Source organism: Crotalus tigris, unplaced genomic scaffold (genome assembly GCF_016545835.1).
Source record: "Crotalus tigris isolate CLP2741 ecotype Arizona unplaced genomic scaffold, ASM1654583v1 scf7180000023738.1706062, whole genome shotgun sequence".
Taxonomy (NCBI): Eukaryota; Metazoa; Chordata; class Lepidosauria; order Squamata; family Viperidae; genus Crotalus; species Crotalus tigris.
The window spans coordinates 1203924-1226187 of record NW_024100150.1 but is presented as its reverse complement, the minus strand read 5'-3'; the positions used below and the strand labels follow the sequence as shown (position 1 = coordinate 1226187).

The following is a 22264-nucleotide window of genomic DNA, read 5'->3' as shown; positions in this document are numbered from 1 at the left end:
GACGTTACCTAGTCAGGTCATGAAACGTCTGCAAGAAAACTGCCAGCTCAGAGATCAATGTGGACCCCACAGTTGTCGTCCTCCTCCTCCTCCTCCTCCTCCTCCTCCTCCTCCTCCTCCTCCTCCTCCTCCTCCTCCTCCTCCTCCTCCTCCTCCTCTTCCTCCTCCTCCTCCTCTACCATCTCCTCCTCCTCCTCCTCTTCACAAACCGCACTGACTCCCTTCTAACATTGATGATGCTACCTAGTCAGGTCATGAAATGTCTGCAAGAAAACTGCCAGCTCAGAGATCAATATGGACCCCACAGTCGTTGTCATCGTCCTCCTCCTCGTCCTCCTCCTCTTTTCCTTCTTTCTTTCTCCCTTTCTCCTCCTCCACTCCACAAACCTCACTCCCTTCTAGCATTGATGATGTTCCCTAGTTGTGAAAAGAAACGTCTGCAAGGAAACCACCTAGCTGAGAGAAAATCAAGATTCCATTCTCCTCCTTTTTTCCCTTCTTTCTTCTCCTCTTTCTCCTTTTCTCCTCCTTCATCCCTTTCTCCTTCTCCTCCACGCCACAAACCCCACTCCCTTCTAGCACTGATGTTCCCTAATTGAGTCAAGAAACCTCTGCAAGGAAGCCGCCCAGCTCAAGAGAGAATCAACCCTATTTTCCTCCTCCTCCTCCTCATCCCCAGCTCCCTTTAAACACTGATGATGTTACCTAGCTGGGCCATGAAACGTCTGCAAGGAAACCTAGCTCAGAGAGCACCAGGGCCACAGTCCTTTCCTTCCTTCCTTCCTTCCTTCCTTCCTTCCTTCCTTCCTTCCTTCCTTCCTTCCTCCCTCCCTCCCTCCCTCCCTCCCTCCCTCCCTCCCTCCCTCCCTCCTCCTCCTCCCTTCTAGCACTGATGATGTTCCCTAGTTGGGTCATGAAACGTCTGCAAGAAAACCACCCAGCTCAGAGAGCACCAAGGATCCCACGGCTCAATTATTCTCTTTTACCTGTTAAATCTTTTTCTTTTACTTATTTCTTGAGCTGGTTTGGGAGACCTCGGATCGGAGCAGCTACAGCTGGGGGTTTCCCCCGCTTCGACCTTCATGTCTTCCCCACCGTCTCATCTTTACCCTTCTTCTTCCTCCAGGCCTCAGGAGAGGAGGTCTGCCTACGAGGCCCAGTTCCACCCTGGCCCGTCCCAAGGCGATCATGACGGGCTGGATTCCAAGCGGCCACGCCTGGATCAAGTTTCCGACCCTCATTACCAGCGGGTCGGTGCGACGTCGGTCCTGCCCTTGGCCCACCAGCTGCAGGAAGGACTGCGATCCTCAGAGTTAAAGAAGGTAAAAGAGACCCAAGGTGGGTTTGGGCTTTTGGGGGGGCAGCCAGTCAACCAATCAATACGTCTCAAAGAAGACCGGGTGATTCGCTTCAGAACGGCAGCCATTTTGCTTAGCAACATGTGGCAAAAATCTGGTGAAATCTGGACATAGCTGGCTGAACAGCTGTCCTGCTTAGCCACAGAGAGGTTGTAGATTATGGTCGTAAGTCAAGGATCTCCCGGTGTAGATTGATCTAAAAATTTACAATATTGTCGTAATACAGGTGTGAGACTTCCAAGGTTTCCACCTCCTTGTCATCACATGAGCAAAGACGCTCGGTCTTCTCAGATTTGTTCACAGGTTCAGGGGTTAAAAAATTCACGTTCCAGTGGTGTGAATGGAGTTCTCTTGTCTGTTTTCTTTTTATTATTTTATTTTATTTTATTATTATTTTACTTTATTTTATTTTTTATTTTATTTTATTTTAATTTAATTTTATTTATTTTTTATTTTATTTTATTTTATTTTTATTTTATTTTTTATTTTTATTTTATTTTTTATTTTATTTTTATTTTATTTTACTTTATTTTACGTTATTTATTTTTTATTTTATTTATTTTATTATTTTTTATTTCATTTTATTCATTTTATTATTTTATTTTATACTTTACTTTTTATGTATTTATTTTATTTTATTTTATTTATTTTATTATTTATTTTACTTTATTTTTTTATTTTACTTTATTTTACGTTATTTTACTTTATTTTATTTTACTTTATTTTTTATTTTATTTTATTTTATTTTTATTTTATTTTTTATTTTTATTTTTTATTTTATTTTTATTTTATTTTACTTTATTTTACGTTATTTATTTTTTATTTTATTTATTTTATTATTTATTTTATTTCATTTTATTCATTTTATTATTTTATTTTATACTTTACTTTTTATGTATTTATTTTATTTTATTTTATTTATTTTATTATTTATTTTACTTTATTTTTTTATTTTACTTTATTTTACGTTATTTTACTTTATTTTATTTTACTTTATTTTTTATTTTATTTTTTATTTTATTTCTTTTATTTTATTTATTTTATTTTATTATTTTATTTTACTTTATTTTATTACTTTATTTTTTATTTATTTTATTTTATTATTTTATTTTATTATTTACTTTATTTCATTTATTTTTTTCATATGCTGCGTTCAACTCCCAGAATTCCCCAGCCAAAACCACCGTGGCTGAGAATTCTGGAATAGGGACACCATGGATGAGGAGAAGGCTATTTCTCCCCCCCCCCCCTCTCTCTCTCTCTCTCACACACACACACACACACACACACACACACACACACACACACACACAGACAGCTTAATGTTTGCTGGCTGAATTCAGGTCAAGTTGAAAAGTCCTTCTAGCGGGTGATTAATCTTTAACTTGTGTTTTCCGAGCAAAGGTTGAGAAGTGGTAGGGCTGGTCCTGGGCCAGCTTTTCCTGTTCTTATCTGCTCCTGCGGCTGCTTGTTGTGAGCCAAGGTGGGCGTCTGCCGTAGAGGGTGTGGTAATAATAAAGAACCTTGCCTTTGGGCATCAGAGAGCCAGTTGGGTTAAAACAGGAGTCAGTGAGTTCTAGTCCCGCCCCAGGCATGAAAGATAACTGGGTGATTTTGGGTCAATCACCAGGAGTCGGTGAGTTCTAGTCCTGCCTTAGCCATGAAAATCAACTGGGTTGACTTTGGGCCAATTACCAGGAGTTGGAGAGTTCTAGTCCCGCCTCAGGCATGAAAGATAACTGGGTGATTTTGGATCAATCATCAGGAGTCGGTGAATATCTAGTCCTGCCTTAGCTATGAAAGCCAACTTGGTGACTTTGGGCCAATCACCAGGAGTTGGTGAGTTCTAGTCCTGCCTTAAGCATAAAAGTCAATTGGGTGACTTTGAGCCAATCACCAGGAGACGCTGAGTTCTAGTCCCGCCTTAGCCATGAAAGCCAGCTGGGTGACTTTGGACCAATCACCAGGAGACGGTGAGTTCTAGTCCCGCCTTAGGCATGAAAAAGACCAATGTGAGACTTTTGGACCAATCACCAGGAGACGGTGAGTTCTAGTCCCGCCTTAGGTGAAGCCAGCTGGGTGACTTTGGGCCAATCACCAGGAGACTGAGTTCCCGCCTTAGGCATGAAAGCCAGCTGGGTGACTTTGGGCCAATCACCAGGAGACGGTGAGTTCTAGTCCTGCCTTAGGCATGAAAGCCAGCTGGGTGACTTTGGGCCAATCACCAGGAGACGCTGAGTTCTAGTCCTGCCTTAGGACTGAAAGCCAGCTGGGTGACTTTGGGCCAATCACCAGGAGACGCTGAGTTCTAGTCCTGCCTTAGGACTGAAAGCCAGCTGGGTGACTTTGGGCCAATCACTAGGAGACAGTGAGTTCTAGTCCCGCCTTAGCCATGAAAGCCAGTTGGGTGACTTTGGGCCAATCACCAGGAGACGGTGAGTTCTAGTCCCACCTTAGGCCTGAAAGCCAGCTGGGTGACTCTGGGCCAGTCACCAGGAGATGGTGAGTTCTAGTCCCACCTTAGGCATGACAGCCAGCTGGGTGACTTTGGGCCAATCACCAGGAGGTGGTGAGTTCTAGTCCCGCCTTAGACATGACAGCCAGCTGGGTGATTTGGGGCCAATCGCTCTCAGTCCAACTCACCTTGCAGGATTTGTTGTGGCAAAAACAGGAGAAGGAAGGAATGTCCACTGCTTATAAAAAAGGTTACTTATAAAAAAGGTAGAAATAGATAAAAATAAACATCCTTTTTTGGGAACTACAGGTCGTCCTCAACTTACAGTTCGTTCAGTGACTGTTCAAACTTAACACCATTAACTGGAAAAAGTGACGTTTTACTGTTTTCCCACACTTAACAACCATGGCAGCCGCCTCGTGGTCACGTGATCAAAATTCAGACGGCTCGTATTTATGATGGCCGCAAAGTCCCGGGGGGGGGTGTCACGTGATCCCCTTTTGCGCCCTTCTGACGGGGGGGGGGAACCAGATTCACTTAACCACCGGGTTACCAACTGGACAATGGCTGTGGCAAGCAGGGTCGTAAAATGGGGCAACACTCACTTCGTTGTCTCACTTTGCCACGTAAAACCTGGGGCTCCCTTTGTGGTCGTAAGCCGAGGACAAGCTCTTAACTTTTTTTTTAATCGCTGATCTGTCCTGCTCGGCGTTCCGGCACCGAGTTCACCCCGCTTTCTCCTTCCTTTCTGCCCCCCCCCCAAATGGCAGGAGCCCGTCTTCGGAGGCAAGCATGAAGACCCGCCCTTGCCCCTGTCGAGCCAGTCGTGCGGGGAGGATCAGAACGCCTCCCCCTCCAAGCTGTCGAAGGAAGAGCTGATCCAGAGCATGGACCGGGTGGACCGGGAGATCGCCAAAGTGGAGCAGCAGATCCTCAAACTGAGGAAAAAGCAGGTCAGTTCTCTTTGGGGAGAACGGGAATAACAGAATAACCACGCGGGAAGGGACCCCGGAGGTCTTCTAGTCCAACGCCCTGCTCAGGCAGAGAAGCAACCTGGAATTAAGGAGAAACTTCCTAACAGTGAGGACAATTAACCAGTGGAACAGCTTGCCACCAGAAGTTGTGGGTGCTCCATCACTGGAGGTTTTTAAGAAGAAGCTAGACCAGTGATTCTCAACCTTTCTAATGCCGTGACCCCATAATACAGTTCCCCATGTTGTGGTGACCCCCAAGTGGGTGTGGCCACCAATAAGAGGGAGTAGGACAGCTAGGGAAAAGGGAAAAAAATGGCGGACAGCATGGTTTGGTGACCCCCGTGAAATGGTCATTCGACTCCAAATGGGGTCCCGACCCACAGGTTGAGAACCACTGAGCTAGACAGTCACTTGTCTGAGATGGTATAAGTCCTCCTGGTCGAATAGGGGGGCTGGACTAGAAGACCTCCGAGGTCCCTTCCAGCTCTCTGCTATTCTACTAATACTAATACTATATTTTATTAGGACAGCCAAGGAATTTGTCTCTGGTGCAGAAGCTCTCAAGTGTACATGCAAAGCCACAGAGTAATAATAATCGTAATAGTGATGCCAATAAGAGGGAACCGTAGAGGAGATGAGAAGGATAATAATACTACAGCTGTACAATGTGGATGAATATATTTAGACATAAGACCGTACTCTGAGGATTAGGTGTTCAGCAGAGTGAACGCACGAGGGGAAAAAACTCTCCTTACGCCTACTTCAGTGTTTCTCAACCTTGACCATTTTAAGGCATGTGGACTTCAACTCCCAGAATTCCACAGCCAGCAGCGCTGGCTGTGGAATTCTGGGAGTTGATGTCCACATGCCTTAAAATGGTCAAGGTTGAGAAACACTGGCCTAGTTGTTTTGGCATGTAATGCCTAAGGTGGAGTCCCGAGGGAAAGAGTTGAACTAGGTTACATCCAGGATGTGGGGGGGTCTGTACTTATTTTCTCAGCCCCCCTTCTGAAACCCCCCTCCCCCCCAACATAGAAGTCTCCTATGGAAGGTAGGCTGGTTGCAATGATTTTTTTTCTGCAGTCTCAACTATCCATTAGAGCAGGGCTCTTCCAACTTGGCCCTTTGATGACTTGTGGACTTCAACTCCCAGAATTCCTCAGCCAGCATGCACGCTGGCTGAGGAATTCTGGGAGTTGAAGTCCACAAGTCATAAAAGGCACGCTGGCTAAGGAATTCTGGGAGTTGAAGTCCACAAGCAGGGTCTTCAGACTGGCCCTTTTAGGACTTGTGGACTTCAACTCCCAGAATTCCCCAGCTAGCGTGTATGGAATTGAAGTCCACAAGTCATAAAAGGCATGCTGGCTGAGGAATTCTGGGAGTTGAAGTCCACAAGCAGGGTCTTCAAACTGGCCCTTTTAGGACTTGTGGACTTCAACTCCCAGAATTCCTCAGCTAGCGTGTATGGAATTGAAGTCCACAAGTCATAAAAGAGCCAAGTTGGAAGACCCCTGCTTGTGGACTTCAGCTCCCAGAATTCCTCAGCCAGAAAAGGGCCAAGTGTGAAGACCCCTGTCTTAAAGCATCCTGGCGGAGGAATTCTGGGAGTTGAAGTCCACAAGTCCTAAAAGGGCCAAGTTGGAAGACCCCTGTCTTCAAGCCTCCTGGCTGAGGAATTCTGGGAGTTGAAGTCCAGAAGTTATAAAAGGGCCAAGTTGGAAGACCCCAGCTTGTGGACTTCAACTTCCAGAATTCCTCAGCCAGAAAAGGGCCAAGTTGGAAGACCCCTGTCTTAAAGCCTCCTGGCTGAGGAATTCTGGGAGTTGAAGTCCATGAGTCATAAAAGGGCCAAGTTGGAAGACCCCTGTCTTAAAGCAACCTGGCTGAGGAATTCTGGGAGTTGAAGTCCACAGGTCCTAAAAGGGCCCAGTTGGAAGACCCCCGCCTTAGAATCTCGTCCAATATTGCTGTGATTGCAATTGCTGGGCGACCCCTCTCCTTCCTACCTCACCGAGGCAACATCTGGCCGATCCAGATGTTCGCCTTATCCTCTCTGACTCACGGCGGGCTTGTGTGGCTGACGTTTTCCCCCTCCCATCCCTCTTGTCTCTTAGCAACAGCTGGAGGAAGAAGCCGCCAAACCGCCTGAACCGGAGAAGCCCGTCTCCCCTCCGCCGGTGGAGCAGAAACATCGCAGCATCGTCCAGATTATCTACGATGAGAATCGGGTAAGGTTTTTCCTCCCTTCTCCAGGCGCCTGGCGTAGCCTTCTGAGAACTTCCCTGGAAAGGATGGGGGGGGGGGAGGTTTGGGGTCCTCTTCAACAGGGGTCCTCCTTTCCCCAGCCGCTCTCAAACGCTCTCTCTCGCCGTTCCGTGTGTTGTTTCCGTTGCCCGACGTTGCCGAAAAAAATCCCACCTGGGGAGAGCTAATAGCTAAGAGTGCAGAGAAGAGCAACTAAGAGGATTAAAGGCCTGGAGACTAAAACATAGGAAGAACGGTGGCAGGATTTGGGTTTGGCTGGTCTAGAGAAAAGAAGAACTTGGGGGGGGATATGATAGCAGCAGTCCAGTTTTTGTGGGGCTTCCATAAACAAGAGAGGGGGGTTAACCTATTCTCCAAAGCACCTGAAGGCAGGACCAAAAACAGTGGATAGAAACTGTCCACTCCCAGAATCCCCCAGCCAGCATGCTTTAAGAGGGGTAGACTCAAACTCCCAGAATTCCCCAGCCAGCCATGCTTTAAGAGGGGGGGGGGACTTCCACTCCCAGAATTCCCCAGCCAGCCTGCTTTAAGAGGGGAGGATTTCCACTCCCAGAATTCCCCAGCCAGATACGGGCTGAAGCATTTTGAGAGTTGAAATCCATCCATCTTAAAGTTGCCATGATTGAAAAACAGTGGAATTGATACTCAGGTAGAAATAATAACAATTATTATTATTATTATTATTATTATTATTATTATTATTATTATTATTATTATTATTAATGATAAAGTTGGAAGGGACCTTGGAGGTCATCTAGTCCAACCCCCTGCTCAGGAGGAAGGAAACCCTATACCATTTCGGACAAATGGCTGTCCAGTCTCTTCTTGAAAACTTCCAGTGTTGGAGCATTCACCGCTTCTGGAGGCAGGTTGTTCCACTGGTTAATTGTCCTCACTGTCAGGAAGTTTCTCCTTAGTTCTAGGTTGCTTCTCTCCTTGGTTAGTTTCCACCCGTTGCTTCTTGTCCTGCCTTCAGGTGCTTTGGAGAACAGCTTGACTCCCTCTTCTTTATGGCAGCCCCTGAGATACTGGAAGGCTGCTATCCTGTCCCCCCTCGTCCTTCTCTTCGTTAAACTAGACATACCCAATTCTAGCAACCGTTCCTTATATGTTTTAGCCTCCAGTCCCCTAATCTTTGTTCCTCTTCTCTGCACTCTTTCTAGAGTCTCAGCATCTATTTTTACCTCTGAGGGGCTTTGAGGGGCTGCCACAAAAAAGAGGGGGTCAACCTGTTTTCCAAAGCCCCTGAAGGCAGGACAAGAAGCAACTGGTGGAAATGAACCAAGGAGCAATGCAACCTAGAATTAAATTGAAATTTCCTGACAGAAGAATTAGAACAACAGAACTGGAAGGGGCCTTCGAGGTCATCTAGTCCAACCCCCCGCTCAGGCAGGAAACCCTATACCATTTCAGACAAATGGCTGTCCAGTCTCTTCTTAAAGACTTCCAGTGTTGGAGCATTCACAGCTTCTGGAGGCAGGTTGTTCCACTGGTTAATCCCTCTCACTGTCAGGAAATTTCTCCTTAGTTCTAGGTTTAGGTTTAGGTAATTAACCAGTGGAACCACCCGCCCCCAGAAGCGGTGAATGCTCCAACGCTGGAGGTTTTTGAGAAGAGACTGGACAGCCCTTTGTCTGAAATGGGATAGGCTTTCCTGCCTGAGCAGGGTTGGACTAGATGACCTCCAAGGTTCCTCCCAACTCCGTTACTCTGTTACATAGTTCTTTTTCCCTGTCTGCAAACAGTTCACTCGAGGGACTGACTGACGTGTAGGCGAGGGTTAAAAGAAAAAACAAAACCAAAACTGGCAGCTTTACACTATGATCAAAGTAAATGGAATAACGCCCTTCTGTCGAACTCGGCTTCTGGGGATTTTTCCCCATTTTCTTGGGAGCGTTTCAAAAAAAAGAAAGTTATTTCCGCCTTTGTCTGGGATATGTTTTTCGCCTTCCCGGTCTAGCCAACAGCTGGAAACAGCTTTCCGGGTGGTCTCTCCTCCCAGTTCTGACCTGAGCAGACCCTGTTTAACTTCGGAGAGCAGCCCAGATGTTGTGTTTTTTTGTGTGTGTTGTGTTTTTTTTTTTTAAGACAGACTGTTGTTCCTTTTTGGTCGATAACGGGTCGCCCTGTGTTTTGTAACATTCTCACAACGGAGGCAAAAAAAAAGACCAGCGCTGAACTGTGGACTGTCTTGCAAAATGGCAAAAGAAATGACTGTTGTTATTTATCGAATTTTATGGGCCACACAAAAGTAGAAAGAAAAACATTAAAGAGATCCCGTTAGCGCAGTGATTCTCAACCTGTGGGTGGGGACCCCATTTGGAGTCGAACGACCATTTCACGGGGGTCGCCTAACAACGCAGTCCGCCATTTTTTTCCCCCTTTTCCTTAGCTGTGCTACTCCCTTTTATTCTATTGGCTTTTGAAAGCCAATAGAATAGACTCTCTTGAATAGAGTCTAATTCTATTGGCTTTCAAAAGCCAATAGGAATTGTCCAGGCTGTCTCTGCCCTGCTGAGCCCACCAAAAGTCCCATTCTGCAAACGGTGCTGCACCGGTTGAGTAGTTCTCGACTTACGACCGGTTGAGTAGTCCTCGACTTACGACCGATTGGGGGTCGCACCATTAAAAAGGTTGAGAACCACTGTGTTAGCGGTTAAGGCTGGAAATCAGGAGACTGTAGCAGCCAAAATTGTGGAAACCTTTTGGGAAAAAGTGTATTTTTGAGGTTTGATGGCTAATAACACCCCTTTCTTTTTGAAGTAGTACCATAAAATTATATACCAATGGAAAGATAATTTAATCAAAAATGCAATGCAACAAAGTTTGTTCAATTGCCTGTATTGTGTTCTCTGAAAAGTTAGAGCCAAATAACCAGAAAAAAGAAGCACAATTTGCTCAGGTTGGTCTCAGGTAGCTTTCCTTCACCTGATTGTAGCCAATGAGCAGGAGTGTTTAGAGAGCCAATCAGGTGTCCTCTTGTTTTGGCCATGAGCCAATCAGATCACAGTAGGATCCAGTTATTGATGTCATGTGTTGAAGCCGAGAGGAGGACATTTGTCAGTGTGTTATGTAATGGCTATCAAGTTGGTTGGGTTTTTCTGTGTTCTTTCATTTAGTGAGCTTGTAAAACGTAATAAAATGAAAGTCATGGTGCAAAGAGTTGACTGGTTGCCCAGAAAGCGATGTAAAATAGTATTACTAAGTGAACAAGGCTACAGTTATAAAGAAATTAGAAGAAAAATGGGTGGAAACTTAACCAAAGGTGGCATTTCTACTGTACACTTTTCCCAAAAGGTTTCCACAATTTTGGCCACTAATGTAGTTCCGCCTTAGGATGAAAGCTCACTGAGTGACATTGGGCCAGTCACCAGGAGACTGTGAGTTCTAGTCCCGCCTTCATGCATGAAAGCCGGCTGGGTGACTGGGCCAATCACCAGGAGACTCTGAGTTCTAGTCCTGCCTTCATGCATGAAAGTCAGCTGGGTGACTTTGGACCAGTCACCAGGAGACGGTGAGTTCTGGTCCCGCCTTCATGCATGAAAGCCAATGGTGTGACTGTGGGCCAATCACCAGGAGACTGTGAGTTCTAGTCCCACCTTCATGCATGAAAGCCAACTGGGTGACTGTGGACCAATCATCAGGAGACTGTGAGTTCTAGTCCCACCTTCATGCATGAAAGCCAACTGGGTGACTGTGGACCAATCATCAGGAGACTGTGAGTTCTAGTCCTGCCTTCATGCATGAAAGCCAGCTGGGTGACTTTGGACCAGTCACCAGGAGACGGTGAGTTCTAGTCCTGCCTTCATGCATGAAAGCCAATGGTGTGACTGTGGGCCAATCATCAGGAGACTGTGAGTTCTAGTCCCGCCTTCATGCATGAAAGCTGGCTGGGTGACTGTGGACCAATCACTAGGAGACTGTGAGTTCTAGTCCCGCCTTTATGCATGAAAGCCGGCTGGGTGACTGTGGACCAATCATCAGGAGACTGTGAGTTCTAGTCCCGCCTTCATGCATGAAAGCCGGCTGGGTGACTGGGCCAATCACCAGGAGATTGTGAGTTCTAGTCCCGCCTTCATGCATGAAAGTTGACTAGGTGACTGTGGGCCAATCACCAGGAGACTGTGAATTCTAGTCCCGCCTTAGGATGAAAGCTGGCTGGGTGACTTTGGACCAGTGACCAGTCAATGACCATTCGAAGTTGCAATGGCCCCGAAAAAAGTGACTTGTGGACGGATCCTCACCTTCACGACCGTTGCCGCCTCCTCACGGTGACGTGATTCTCGTAACAACTGCAACAATTCTCTGAACGGCAGTGGCAGAAAAGGCCATAAAATCAGGCACCACATGATAAAATTTCCCGTTACAGTCGTAAGTTGTGGACCGCCTGTAATTCTGAAAACACTTCCTTGAAAAGGAGCGTTTTTGCTTAGCATATTCACCAACCACAATGCTATAAAAGAACATTGAATTACTGAGATTTTACAAAGGTTCCTTGGAAATTCTGGATAAATCTTTATTTCTCTTTCCCTGCCTTGCAGAAGAAAGCCGAGGAAGCTCATAAGATTTTCGAAGGGCTGGGCCCGAAAGTGGAGCTGGTGAGTTTCTCTCTCTCTCTCTTTCTCCTTCTTACGGCTTTTCATCCCCTTCTTGAAAAGGGACTTTCTTCGAACGCAGGAGCAGAAGCAAAGCTCTCTGGCCTAACCGTGTTTGCTTGGATTGGGAACAGGGATCCTGGTTTGTTTGCTGAATAAAAGAACGGTTGCTTCCGAATTGCTTCTCAGCTGAGAATATGGGGTGTTTGGGAAATACGGTGCTTTCCATCTTTCTCTTTTTCCCTACTAGTTTGTTTTAAAATTTTATTTTATTATATTTTATTATTATTTCATTCTTATTCTTATTTTTTTTTTAATTTTATTTTTTATTTTATTTTATGTTCTATTTTTTTTTTATTTTATATTTTATTTTATTTTTATGTTAGATTTTTATTTTATATTTTATTTGGTTTATTTTATATTTTACTTTATTTTAGTTTATTTTATATTTTATTTTATTATTTTATTTTATTATTTTATTTTATTATTATTTCATTCTTATTCTTTTTATTTTTTATTTTATTTTTATTCTATATTTTATTTTATTTTTATTTTATATTTTATTTTAATTTTAGATTTTAATTTTATATTTTATTTGTTTTATTTTATATTTTATTTTATTTATTTTAGTTTATATTTTATTTTATTATTTTATTTTCTAATTATTTCATTCTTATTCTTATTTTTTATTTTAGTTTTATTTTTTATTTTATTTTATTTCTATTTTTTATTTTATTTTTATTATTTTATATTTTTTATTTTTATTTTATTTTTATTTTATATTTTATTTGTTTTATTTTATATTTTATTTTATTTATTTTAGTTTATTTTATATTTTATTTGTTTTATTTTATATTTTATTTTATTTTTTATTTTATTTTATATTTTATATTATTTTTTATTTTATTTTATTTTTATTATTTTATATTTTATTTTATTTATTTTATTTTATATTTTATTATTTTATTATATTTATTTTATATTTATTATTTTATTTTATTTTTTCCAACCTTGGAAGGAGCTAAATGAACAGAAGAATGTGAAGTTTTGGAGATTCTGGCTGGGGGGCCCTAGCTTCTTTCAAAAAAGTTTCAGTAAAGACAATATTGTAGCTCAGGATTGAAATGAAGTTCTTTCAGCCCGGTTGTTTCCTTGCAGACGTTTCATTACCCAATTAGGTAATGTCATCAGTGCTAGAAGGGAGTAAAGGAGGAGACAGGGAGGAGGAGGAGGACGACGACGACGACTGTGGGGGTCCTTGGTGCTCTCTGAGCTGGGTGGTTTTCTTGCAGACATTTCATTACCCAACTAGATAACATCATCAGTGCTAGGAGGGAGGGGGGATTTTGCGCTCTGTTTAACTCCCAAGAAAAAACCCACCCGTAGGACCAGCCCCCCCCATGTGTAAATAGAGAGGAAACCCCCTCTAGCCACGTCTTTCTAACACAGAGCTGGAGAAACAGGCAAAAAACTCTCTTTGTGGGTCGATCCTGAGCAGGTTGTCCCTCAGCTGAGGGAGAGCTGGGTGCTGATTCCTCTTAAATCAGACATAAATTATAATGAACTCTCTTGTCTCTTTCCCTTGCAGCCTCTTTACAACCAGCCTTCCGACACAAAAGTGTACCATGAAAACATCAAAACGTAAGAAAGAAGAAAGGGCTCCTTGGGATAATGCTTGCTTCAAGGGAGGGGGAGGGGGAAGGTCTTATTATTACTTTTTTTTTTTTTTGAGATGAAATTCCTGGCTTGTTTTATACTTGCCCTTTTAGTGGTTTTAGTTGTGATTAGAATAGAATAGAATAGAATAGAATAGAATAGAATAGAATAGAATAGAATAGAATAGAATGGAATGCAGGATAGAATAGAATAGAATGCAGATAGGATAGGATAGGATAGAATGCAGAATAGAATAGAGTTAGAATTAGAATAGAATAGAATTAATGGAATAGAATAGAATATGGAATAAGAATAGAATAGAGTATAATAAGAATAAGAATAGAATAGAATAGAATATGGAATAAGAATAAAATAGAATAGAAGAATAGAATAGAAGAATAGAATAGAATAGAACTGAACAGAATAAAACAGAACAGAATAGAACAAAATAGAACGGAATGGAGTGGAATGGAATAGAATAGAAAAGAAAATAGAATAGAATAGAAAATAGAATCAAATCGAACAGAATAGAATAGAATAGATTAGAACAGTGGTTCTCAACCTTTTTAATGCCGCGACCCCATAATACAGTTCCCCATGTTGTGGTGACCCCCAACCACTTATACATCACCGGGTGCCAGGGGCGTGGCCAAAGAAAAGGGAAAAAATGGCGGACTGCGTTTTTTGGCGACCCCTGTGAAATGATCGTTTGACCCCAAATGGGGTCCCGACCCACAGGTTGAGAACCACTGGATTAGAACATAACATAATAGAATACAATAGATAATAGAATAGAGAATAAAACATCAAAACAGAACAAAATAGAAAATAGAATAGAATAGAATTAAAATTAAAATAGAATAGAATTATAATTAGAGTAGAATAGAACTGGAATGGAATGGAATATAGGATAGGATAGGATAGGATAGGATAGGATAGGATAGGATAGGATAGGATAGAAACAGAGTCTGAAGGGACCTTCGAGGTCATCTAGTCCAACCCCCTGCTTAGGCAGGAAACCCTATACGCTCAACTGAGGTCCTCAACTTACAAGCACAACTGGAAACAGAATGTCCATTGCAAAGCGAGGCAGTCATTCAGTGAGTCACCACCCAATTTTATGAACCATTTTTCGGCACTGTGGGCTTAGCAAATCACCGCAGTGATTTGGTCGTTAAGTGAATCCGTCTCTCCCCCCCCCTCCACTGACTTGGCTTGTCTGAAGCCGGTTGGGAAAGTCGCAAGTGACAATAGACACATGACATGCACACATACACATACACACACACACACACACGGGATGCTGCAACCGTCATAAATATGCACCATCGCCACGCGCTTGAGTTTTGATCATGTGACCAAGGGGAATGCTGCAACGGTCGTAAGTGTGAGGACCAATTGTCAATGCCTTTTTTTTTTTTAAAGAAGTGCCGTTGTAACTTCGGACAGTCACTAAACGGGTGATTGCAAGTCTAGGACTACGAGTATCTCGATAGCAAGTTCAGGGGTACGAACTGTTTCTCCGTAAGGCTGATGCCCGGGACTGGGGTTTAATGATTAATAGTCTTTTTTGGCAGGCAGGCGTTCCACCGTGGGTGACTTCTTCCGCGCGCACGCACACAAAAAAGCCTTCTGCACGCTTTTTATCAACACAACTAGTATCTCCACACACACACACACACACGCTCCCCGATGAAAGCACATATACCAAAATAGGACACTAGCTGCCTTTTGTAAGCGAAGGGGGAACATTCCGAGGTGAAATTTGCCTGAGAATAAGCCGTGATACGGAATGAAAGAAACCTTGTCTTAGCTGTGTTGTGTTTGTTTGTCTCCCTGTTCCCCCCCCCCCCATTGTTTTTTTTTTTGGGTTAGGAACCAAGTGATGAGAAAAAAGCTGATTTTGTTTTTCAAGCGAAGGAATCATGCCAGAAAACAAAGGGTATGGCTGTCTTTCTTTCTTTCTTTCTTTCTTTCTTTCTTTCTTTCTTTCTTTCTTTCTTTCTTTCTTTCTTTCTTTCTTTCTTTCTTTCTCTCTCTCTCTCTCTCTCTCTCTCTCTCTTTCTCTTCTTCCTTCCTCTCTTTTTCTTTCTCTCTCTTTCTTCCCTCCCTCCTCCTTCTTTCCCCTCTTCCTTCCCCTCTCCCTTCCTCCCCTCCCTCCCTCCCTCCCTCCCTCCCTCCTTTCTTTCTTTCTTTCTTTCTTTCTTTCTTTCTCTCTCTCTCTCTCTTTCTTTCTTTCTTTCTCTTCTTCCTTCCTCTCTTTTTCTTTCTCTCTCTTTCTTCCCTCCATCCTCCTTCTTTCCCCTCTTCCTTCCCCTCTCCCTTCCTCCCCTCCCTCCCTCCCTCCCTTCTTTCTTTCTTTCTTTCTTTCTTTCTTTCTTTCTTTCTTTCTTTTTCTTCCTTCCTTCCTTCCTTCCTCTCTTTCTCTTTCTCTCTCTCTTTCTTCCCTCCCTCCTCCTTCCTTCCCCTCTTCCTCTCCCTTCCTCCCTCCCCCTTCCTCCCTCCCCCTCTCTCCCTCCCTCCCCTCTCCCTCCCTCCTTTCTTTCTTTATTTCCTTCCTTCCTTCCCCTCTCCCTCTCTCCCTCCCTCTCCCTCTCCTTCCCTCCGTCTCCATCTCTTCATCTGCCCTCCCTCCCTTCCCCTCTTCCTCTCCTTCCCTCCCTCTCTATCTCTCCCCTCCCTTCCTTCCCCTCTCCTTCTCCCGCCTTCCCTCTCTCTCCCTCCCCTTCTTTCTACCTGTTTCTCAGTCTCTCTGACTCCGACTCTTCGGTCTTTGGGGACTCCCCAGGAGCAGAAGATCTGCCAGCGCTACGACCAACTGATGGAGGCCTGGGAGAAGAAGGTGGACCGGATCGAGAACAACCCCCGCCGGAAGGCCAAAGAAAGCAAAACCCGGGAATATTACGAGAAGCAGTTCCCGGAGATCCGGAAGCAGCGGGAACAGCAGGAGAGATTCCAACGGTAAGGCAGGACCAGGAGGCCGGGCTACTTGAGGGACCGCCTCTTCCCGACCACCTCTGCCCGTCCCATCATGCTCAGCAGAAGCGGTACCTTGTGGGCCCGGTCCGCTAAAGACTTCCATCCGCCGGGCCTTTTCTGCAGTGGCTCCTGTTCCCCGAAGGCAGAACTCTGGGCCTGATCCATCCTGAGGACTCTTCTTCCATTCTCCTGGCTCTCCTCCTTTCATTTTTTTTTTTTAATTTATTTAACCTTTAGCTCTTTAATCTAAAGGCCATTGATCTTTATTAAAAACGTGTTTATGAAAGAAAGATTCATTTAACCTTTAAAATGAAATGATTCATGTAACTTATTTCTTTATTGAAGAGACCGGACAGCCGTTGGTCTGAAATGGTATAGGGGTTTCCTGACTGAGCTGGGGGTTGGACTAGATGACCTCCAAGGTCCCTTCCAACTCTGTTGTTCTGCCTGCCTTCCCTTCCTTCCTTCCTTCCTTCCTTCCTTCCTTCCTTCCTTCCTTCCTTCCTTCCTTCCTTCCTTCCTTCTCCAACACTGGACGTTTTTAAGAAGAGAACAGACAGCCCTTTGTCTGGAATGGTATATAGGGTTTCCTGCCTGAGCAGGGGGTTGGACTAGATGACCTCCAAGGTCCCTTCCGACTTTATTATTATTATTAACCACCTGCCTCCAGAAGTTGTGGATGCTGCAACACTGGAAGTTTTGAAGAAGGGACTGCACAGCCCTTTGTCTGGAATGGTATATAGGGTTTCCTGCCTGAGCAGGGGGTTTGGACTAGATGACCTCCAAGATCCCTTCCAACTTTGTTGTTGTTGTTGTTGTTGTTATTATTCCAAAAGATAACCCAAAACTTTCTTCTCCTTGACCTTCTTTCCTTGTGGCACCTGCAGGGTGGGTCAAAGAGGAACCGGCCTTTCGGCCACCATCGCTCGGAGCGAGCACGAAATCTCGGAGATCATCGACGGGCTGTCGGAGCAGGAGGTGAGGGTGATCGGGGCTGGGGTGGGGTGGGGACCTTCCCCCTTTCCCCCTCGGAGGGTTTGGGAAAGGGGAGGGGGAGGTGCTTTTCCCGGGTAGACCGATCTTAGATATTTGTAGAGGGTTGTCTTTTTTTAAGTGGTGGGCCGTCTCTAGGTCAGGCAAACAAAGAAAAAAGAAAAAAAAACAGTAATAATTAGGGGTATGGTCCAGGCAGTCCTCGGTTTACGACCGCAGCTGGGACCAGGATTTCCGTTGCTAAGCAAGTGGGTGGTTAAATGAGTCAGAGCTGATTTTACAAGCTTTTTTTTTTTTGCGCCAGTTGTTCAAATCACTAGACTTGTTAAGGGAATCACACACGATGGGGGGGGGGGAAGAGATGGTGGCTGTTGGTTTCTCCCTTTCTTCCTCCCAACCTCCCTCCCCTTCCTTCCTTCCTTCCTCTCCCTAACTCTTCATTCTACACTCCCTCCCTCCTTCCTTCCTTCTTTCTCATTTCTTTTGAACCGTCCTTCTTTCCTCCCTCCCTCCCTTTTTTTCTTCCTTCCTTCCTTCCTCTCCCTAACCCTTCATTCTACTCCCTCCTTCCTTTCTTCTTTCTCATTTCCTTTGAACCTTCCTTCTTTCTGCCCTCACTCCCTTTTTTTCCTTCCTTCCTTCCTTCCTTCCTTCCTTCCTTCCTTCCTTCCTTCCCCTAACCCTTCATTCTACTCCCTCCCTCCTTCCTTCTTTCTCATTTCTTTTGAACCTTCTTCCCTCCCTCCCTCCCTTTTTTCCTTCCTTTCTTCCTCTCCCTAACCCTTCATTCTACTCCCTCCCTCCTTCCTTTCTTCTTTCTCATTTCTTTTGAACCTTCCTTCTTTGTGCCCTCCCTCCCTTTTTTCCTTCCTTCCTTCCTTCCTTCCTTCCTTCCTTCCTTCCTTCCTTCCTTCCTTCCTTCCTCTCCCTAACCCTTCATTCTACTCCCTCCCTCCTTCTTTTCTTCTTTCTCTTCCTTTGAACCTTCCTTCTTTCCACCCTCCCTCCCTTTTTTTCCTTCCTTCCTTCCTTCCTTCCTTTCTTTCTCTCCCTAACCCTTCATTCTACTCCCTCCCTCCTTCCTTTCTTCTTTCTCATTTCCTTTGAACTTTCCTTCCTTCCTTCTTTCCTCCCTTTTTTCCTTTCCTTCCTTCCATCATGCCTCCTTCCTCTCCCTCCCTCCCTCCTTTTATCTCCTTCCTTCCTTCCTTCCTTCCTTCCTTCCTTCCTTCCTTCTCCCTCCCTCCCTCCCTCCCTTCCTCTTTTTTTCTTCCTGTTTTTCCTTTTCCTTTTTTCTTTCTGTTTCTGTGTCTCTTCAGTCTTCGGGAAATAACCAGGAACTGAAGATCTGCCAGCACGGACCTTACAATGTGCTGGCTGACCTGGGCCCACTCAGCAGAGGTAGAAACGATGCAGTCAGTGTTCACATTGTGTCGTTCTTCTTCTTTTCCTTCCCCCCCTTCTCCCGTCACCCCCCCTGCTTCTAGAACAACGAGAAGCAAATGCGCCAGCTGTCCGTCATCCCCCCCATGATGTTCGATGCCGAACAGCGACGCGTGAAGTTCATCAACATGAATGGGCTGATGGAGGACCCCATGAAGGTCTACAAGGATCGGCAGTTCATGAACGTCTGGACCGATCACGAGAAGGAGATCTTTAAAGAAAAGTAATCCCCCCCCCCCCGTTATTTCCTCCTCTGGAGAGAAATCGCTGGCATACAACTCAAGTCTTGCACGGTCTTTGCGCCGTCTGGCGTGTACATGTCTAAGCGTACTCCTCGAGTTACGACTGCATTTGGGGTTAGAATTTCCACCACTAACCAAGCCGTGAGCGATTATACAACCGTTGGGGGAAAAAGTCACGGGGGGGAAGCCTGATTCGCTTAACGACTGCGTGAGTTCTCTTAACAACTGTGCCAAAAATGATTAGAGTTGAGCAATAAGGTTACCGACTTGAAGAACAGAGCTTTTCTTTATCTGCTACTGGGGTGGTTTTGGAGAAAATGCTAGTCACAAAGATTTGAAAGAAAGTGTTTTGTGGGGCGCTGACTTTGAGATTGTGCAATGTGTACAGTGGAGAGGAATAACCACCAAAGTAAGTAAAATGCCCCTTTCTGGCTTTTGGGCCATGGTGTCATGGTTCTGACAGATGAAACTCTTCAAAAGAACTTCGAGGCATTGTTTACCTTAAAGAATCTTTTATTCGGGAAACAAAGTATGGGCACTACATAGTTGAAACCAAAAACTAAATTCTCTTCCCCTGGATACAAAGTAACAAAGCACAATTCCCTCCTCCAATAAACCATCATAAATCACATTCTCCTATTAGTTTGAAATGCGGGCTTTCCCTCCAGTTCTCCAACCTGGCTATTTCTTATCATCTCTTATTTCAATAACCTTGGTTCTCATGCTAGGTCCAGTGTTGTTATGTCTAGCTAAACTCTCATGCACATTCCTCCTCCCAGCATTATCTAATTCTAATTCTAAGAGTAAAGCATAAGAAGAAAATGGTTGCACGTTGTTCCACTAGTTATTTTTTCTCACTGTCAGGAAGTTCCTAGGTTGCTTCTCTCCTTGGTTAGTTTCCATCCGTTGCTTCTTGTCCTACCTTCAGGTGCTTTGGAGAATATCTTGACTGCCTCTTCTTTGGGGCAGCCCATGAGATTCTGGAACACGGCTATCATGTCCCCCCTTGTCCTTCTCTTCATTAAACTAGACATACTCGATTCCAGCAACCGTTCCTTATATGTTTTAGCCTCCAGACCTCTAATCATTTTTGTTGCTCTTCTCTGCACTCTTTCTAGAGTCTCAACATCTTCTTGTCGAGCTAGGGAGGAAGGGGGAGTGGTGTTTGCAGAATGGAAGAGAAGAAGAAGAGGGGGGAGGGAGGAGGAAGAGGAAGAGAAAGAAGAGGATTGTGGGGTCCTTGGGGCTCTCTGAGTTTGATAGTTTTCTTGCAGACGTTTCATGACCCAACTAGGTAACATCATCAGTGCTAGAGGAGAGGGGAGTTTGCAGGGAGGAGGAGAGGACGAGGAAGATGACTTTGGGGTCTTTGGTGCTCTCTGAGCTTGGTGGTTTTCTTGCAGACGTTTCATCACCTAACTAGGTAACATCAGGTAACTAGGAACGGTTGCTGGAATTGGGTATGTCTAGTTTAACGAAGAGAAGGACAAGGGGGGACATGATAGCAGCCTTCCAGTATCTCAGGGGCTGCCCCAAAGAAGAGGGAGTCAAGCTGTTCTCCAAAGCCCCTGAAGGCAGGACGAGAAGCAACAGTTTCTATCCACGGTTTTTGGTTCTGCCTTCAGGTGCTTTGGAGAATAGGTTAACCCCCCTCTCTTGTTTGTGGAAGCCCCACAAAAACTGGACTGCTGCTATCATATCCCCCCAAGTCCTTCTTTTCTCTAGACCAGCCAAACCCAAATCCTGCCACCGTTCTTCCTATGTTTTAGTCTCCAGGCCTTTAATCCTCTTAGTTGCTCTTCTCTTCTCAACCTGGAACTACGGAGAAACTTCCTGACAGTGAGAACAATTAACCAGTGGAATCACCTGCCTCCAGAAGCGGTGAATGCTCCAACACTGGAAGTTTTTAAGAAGAGACCGGACAGCCATTTGTCTGAAATGGGATAGGGTTTCCTGCCTGAGCAGGGGGTTGGACTAGATGACCTCCAAGATCCCTTCCAACTACTACTACTACTACTATTACTACTACTACTTTGACAGCGGGCAACTACATTTCATTTTTGACGTGTGGTGCTGTGCCCACAGGAAAAAAAAATGACAATAAAGGTTATCTCAGTGATGGCGAAGCTTTTAGAGACCGAGTGCCCAAACTGCAACCCAAAACCCACTTATTATTACTACTACTACTACTACTACTACTACTACTACTACTACTATCATCCTTGCAAATATAAGGGCTGCATATTCAGGAAGCTCTCTGATCGTCAGAAGTCCTGTCAGGTGCCTTCAGGTGAAATGGCCTCTTCAATCCAAGCCCTCCCTAAAAGGGACCTTGCTTCATTATCTCTTGAAATGCTCCTCTAGCTTTTTAAAAAAAATAAAAATAACACAGGCCAATGCTATCTGGGTTAGATAGGCAGACAGACCTCTGTGAGGTAAACTGGCTGGTACTAAGGAAAACTGGTTTGTCCACTTCCTGTCCTGGTTTACACTCGGCTTCTGCAGAGGCCAGACGTGGCCCTGAGCCCAGCTGGGCCTGGTAATGTAAGGGAGGGGATAAGGTAAGATAAGATAACCCAGTGGTGGCGAACCTACGGCATGGGTGCCAGAGGTGGCACTCAGAGCCCTCTCTGTGGGCACGCGCGCCGTCACCCCAGTCCTAGGCCTTCAGCTGGGTTTTATAAAATCTTTTCGCTTTAGGCCTCCGCCGCCGTGTGCAAAAAAAAAGGGGGTTCAATCAGTCAATCAATTTCAACTTCTCGTGGGAAAAAAAAACGATCTTGCAAAGTTGGAATTGATTGATTGAACTTTTTAGTCCCACCCAGTCTGCTGTTACCACTGCAGCCACGCCCACCCAATGGGCCACACCCGATGAATCATAAGTGGGTTTTGGGTTGCAGTTTGGGCACTCGGTCTCTGAAACGTTCGCCATCACTGAGATAACCTTTATTGTCATTTTTTTTCCCCTGTGGGCACAGCACCACACGTCAAAAATGAAATGTAGTTGCCCGCTCTCAAAGTGAACACGTACACGACACACACCTAAACATACTATGTACAACATTAAGCCTGTTGTAGGCCTGTCTGTCAATCAGGGAGTCTGCTAAACCTGTCTCTTTTTTCGGGTTTTTTATCACAGATTTGTCCAGCATCCTAAGAATTTTGGCCTGATTGCTTCCTATTTGGAAAGAAAGGTAAGAGGGTGCTTTGTTATCATGGAGGATAATGAGGCCATAAGCTGCAGGGCACAATATTTTATTTTACGTTTTATTTTATTTGGATGTTATATTTTATTTTTATTCTA

At 44.5% G+C, this 22264-nt stretch overlaps 1 protein-coding gene across 1 annotated transcript in view; it reads left to right on the top strand.

Moving 5' to 3' along the window:
- The window catches only part of LOC120298012 (nuclear receptor corepressor 1-like), a 123976-nt gene that overhangs the window by 25514 nt on the left and 76198 nt on the right, over window positions 1-22264 (top strand). Inside the window, exons 4-13 of the mRNA XM_039321327.1 lie at window positions 1127-1322; window positions 4584-4766; window positions 6902-7015; window positions 11594-11650; window positions 13236-13288; window positions 15179-15245; window positions 16092-16264; window positions 17170-17260; window positions 18763-18941; window positions 22100-22154. Of these exons, the coding sequence (XP_039177261.1) occupies window positions 1127-1322; window positions 4584-4766; window positions 6902-7015; window positions 11594-11650; window positions 13236-13288; window positions 15179-15245; window positions 16092-16264; window positions 17170-17260; window positions 18763-18941; window positions 22100-22154 (1168 nt within the window). The remainder of the gene's footprint in view (window positions 1-1126; window positions 1323-4583; window positions 4767-6901; window positions 7016-11593; window positions 11651-13235; window positions 13289-15178; window positions 15246-16091; window positions 16265-17169; window positions 17261-18762; window positions 18942-22099; window positions 22155-22264) is intronic.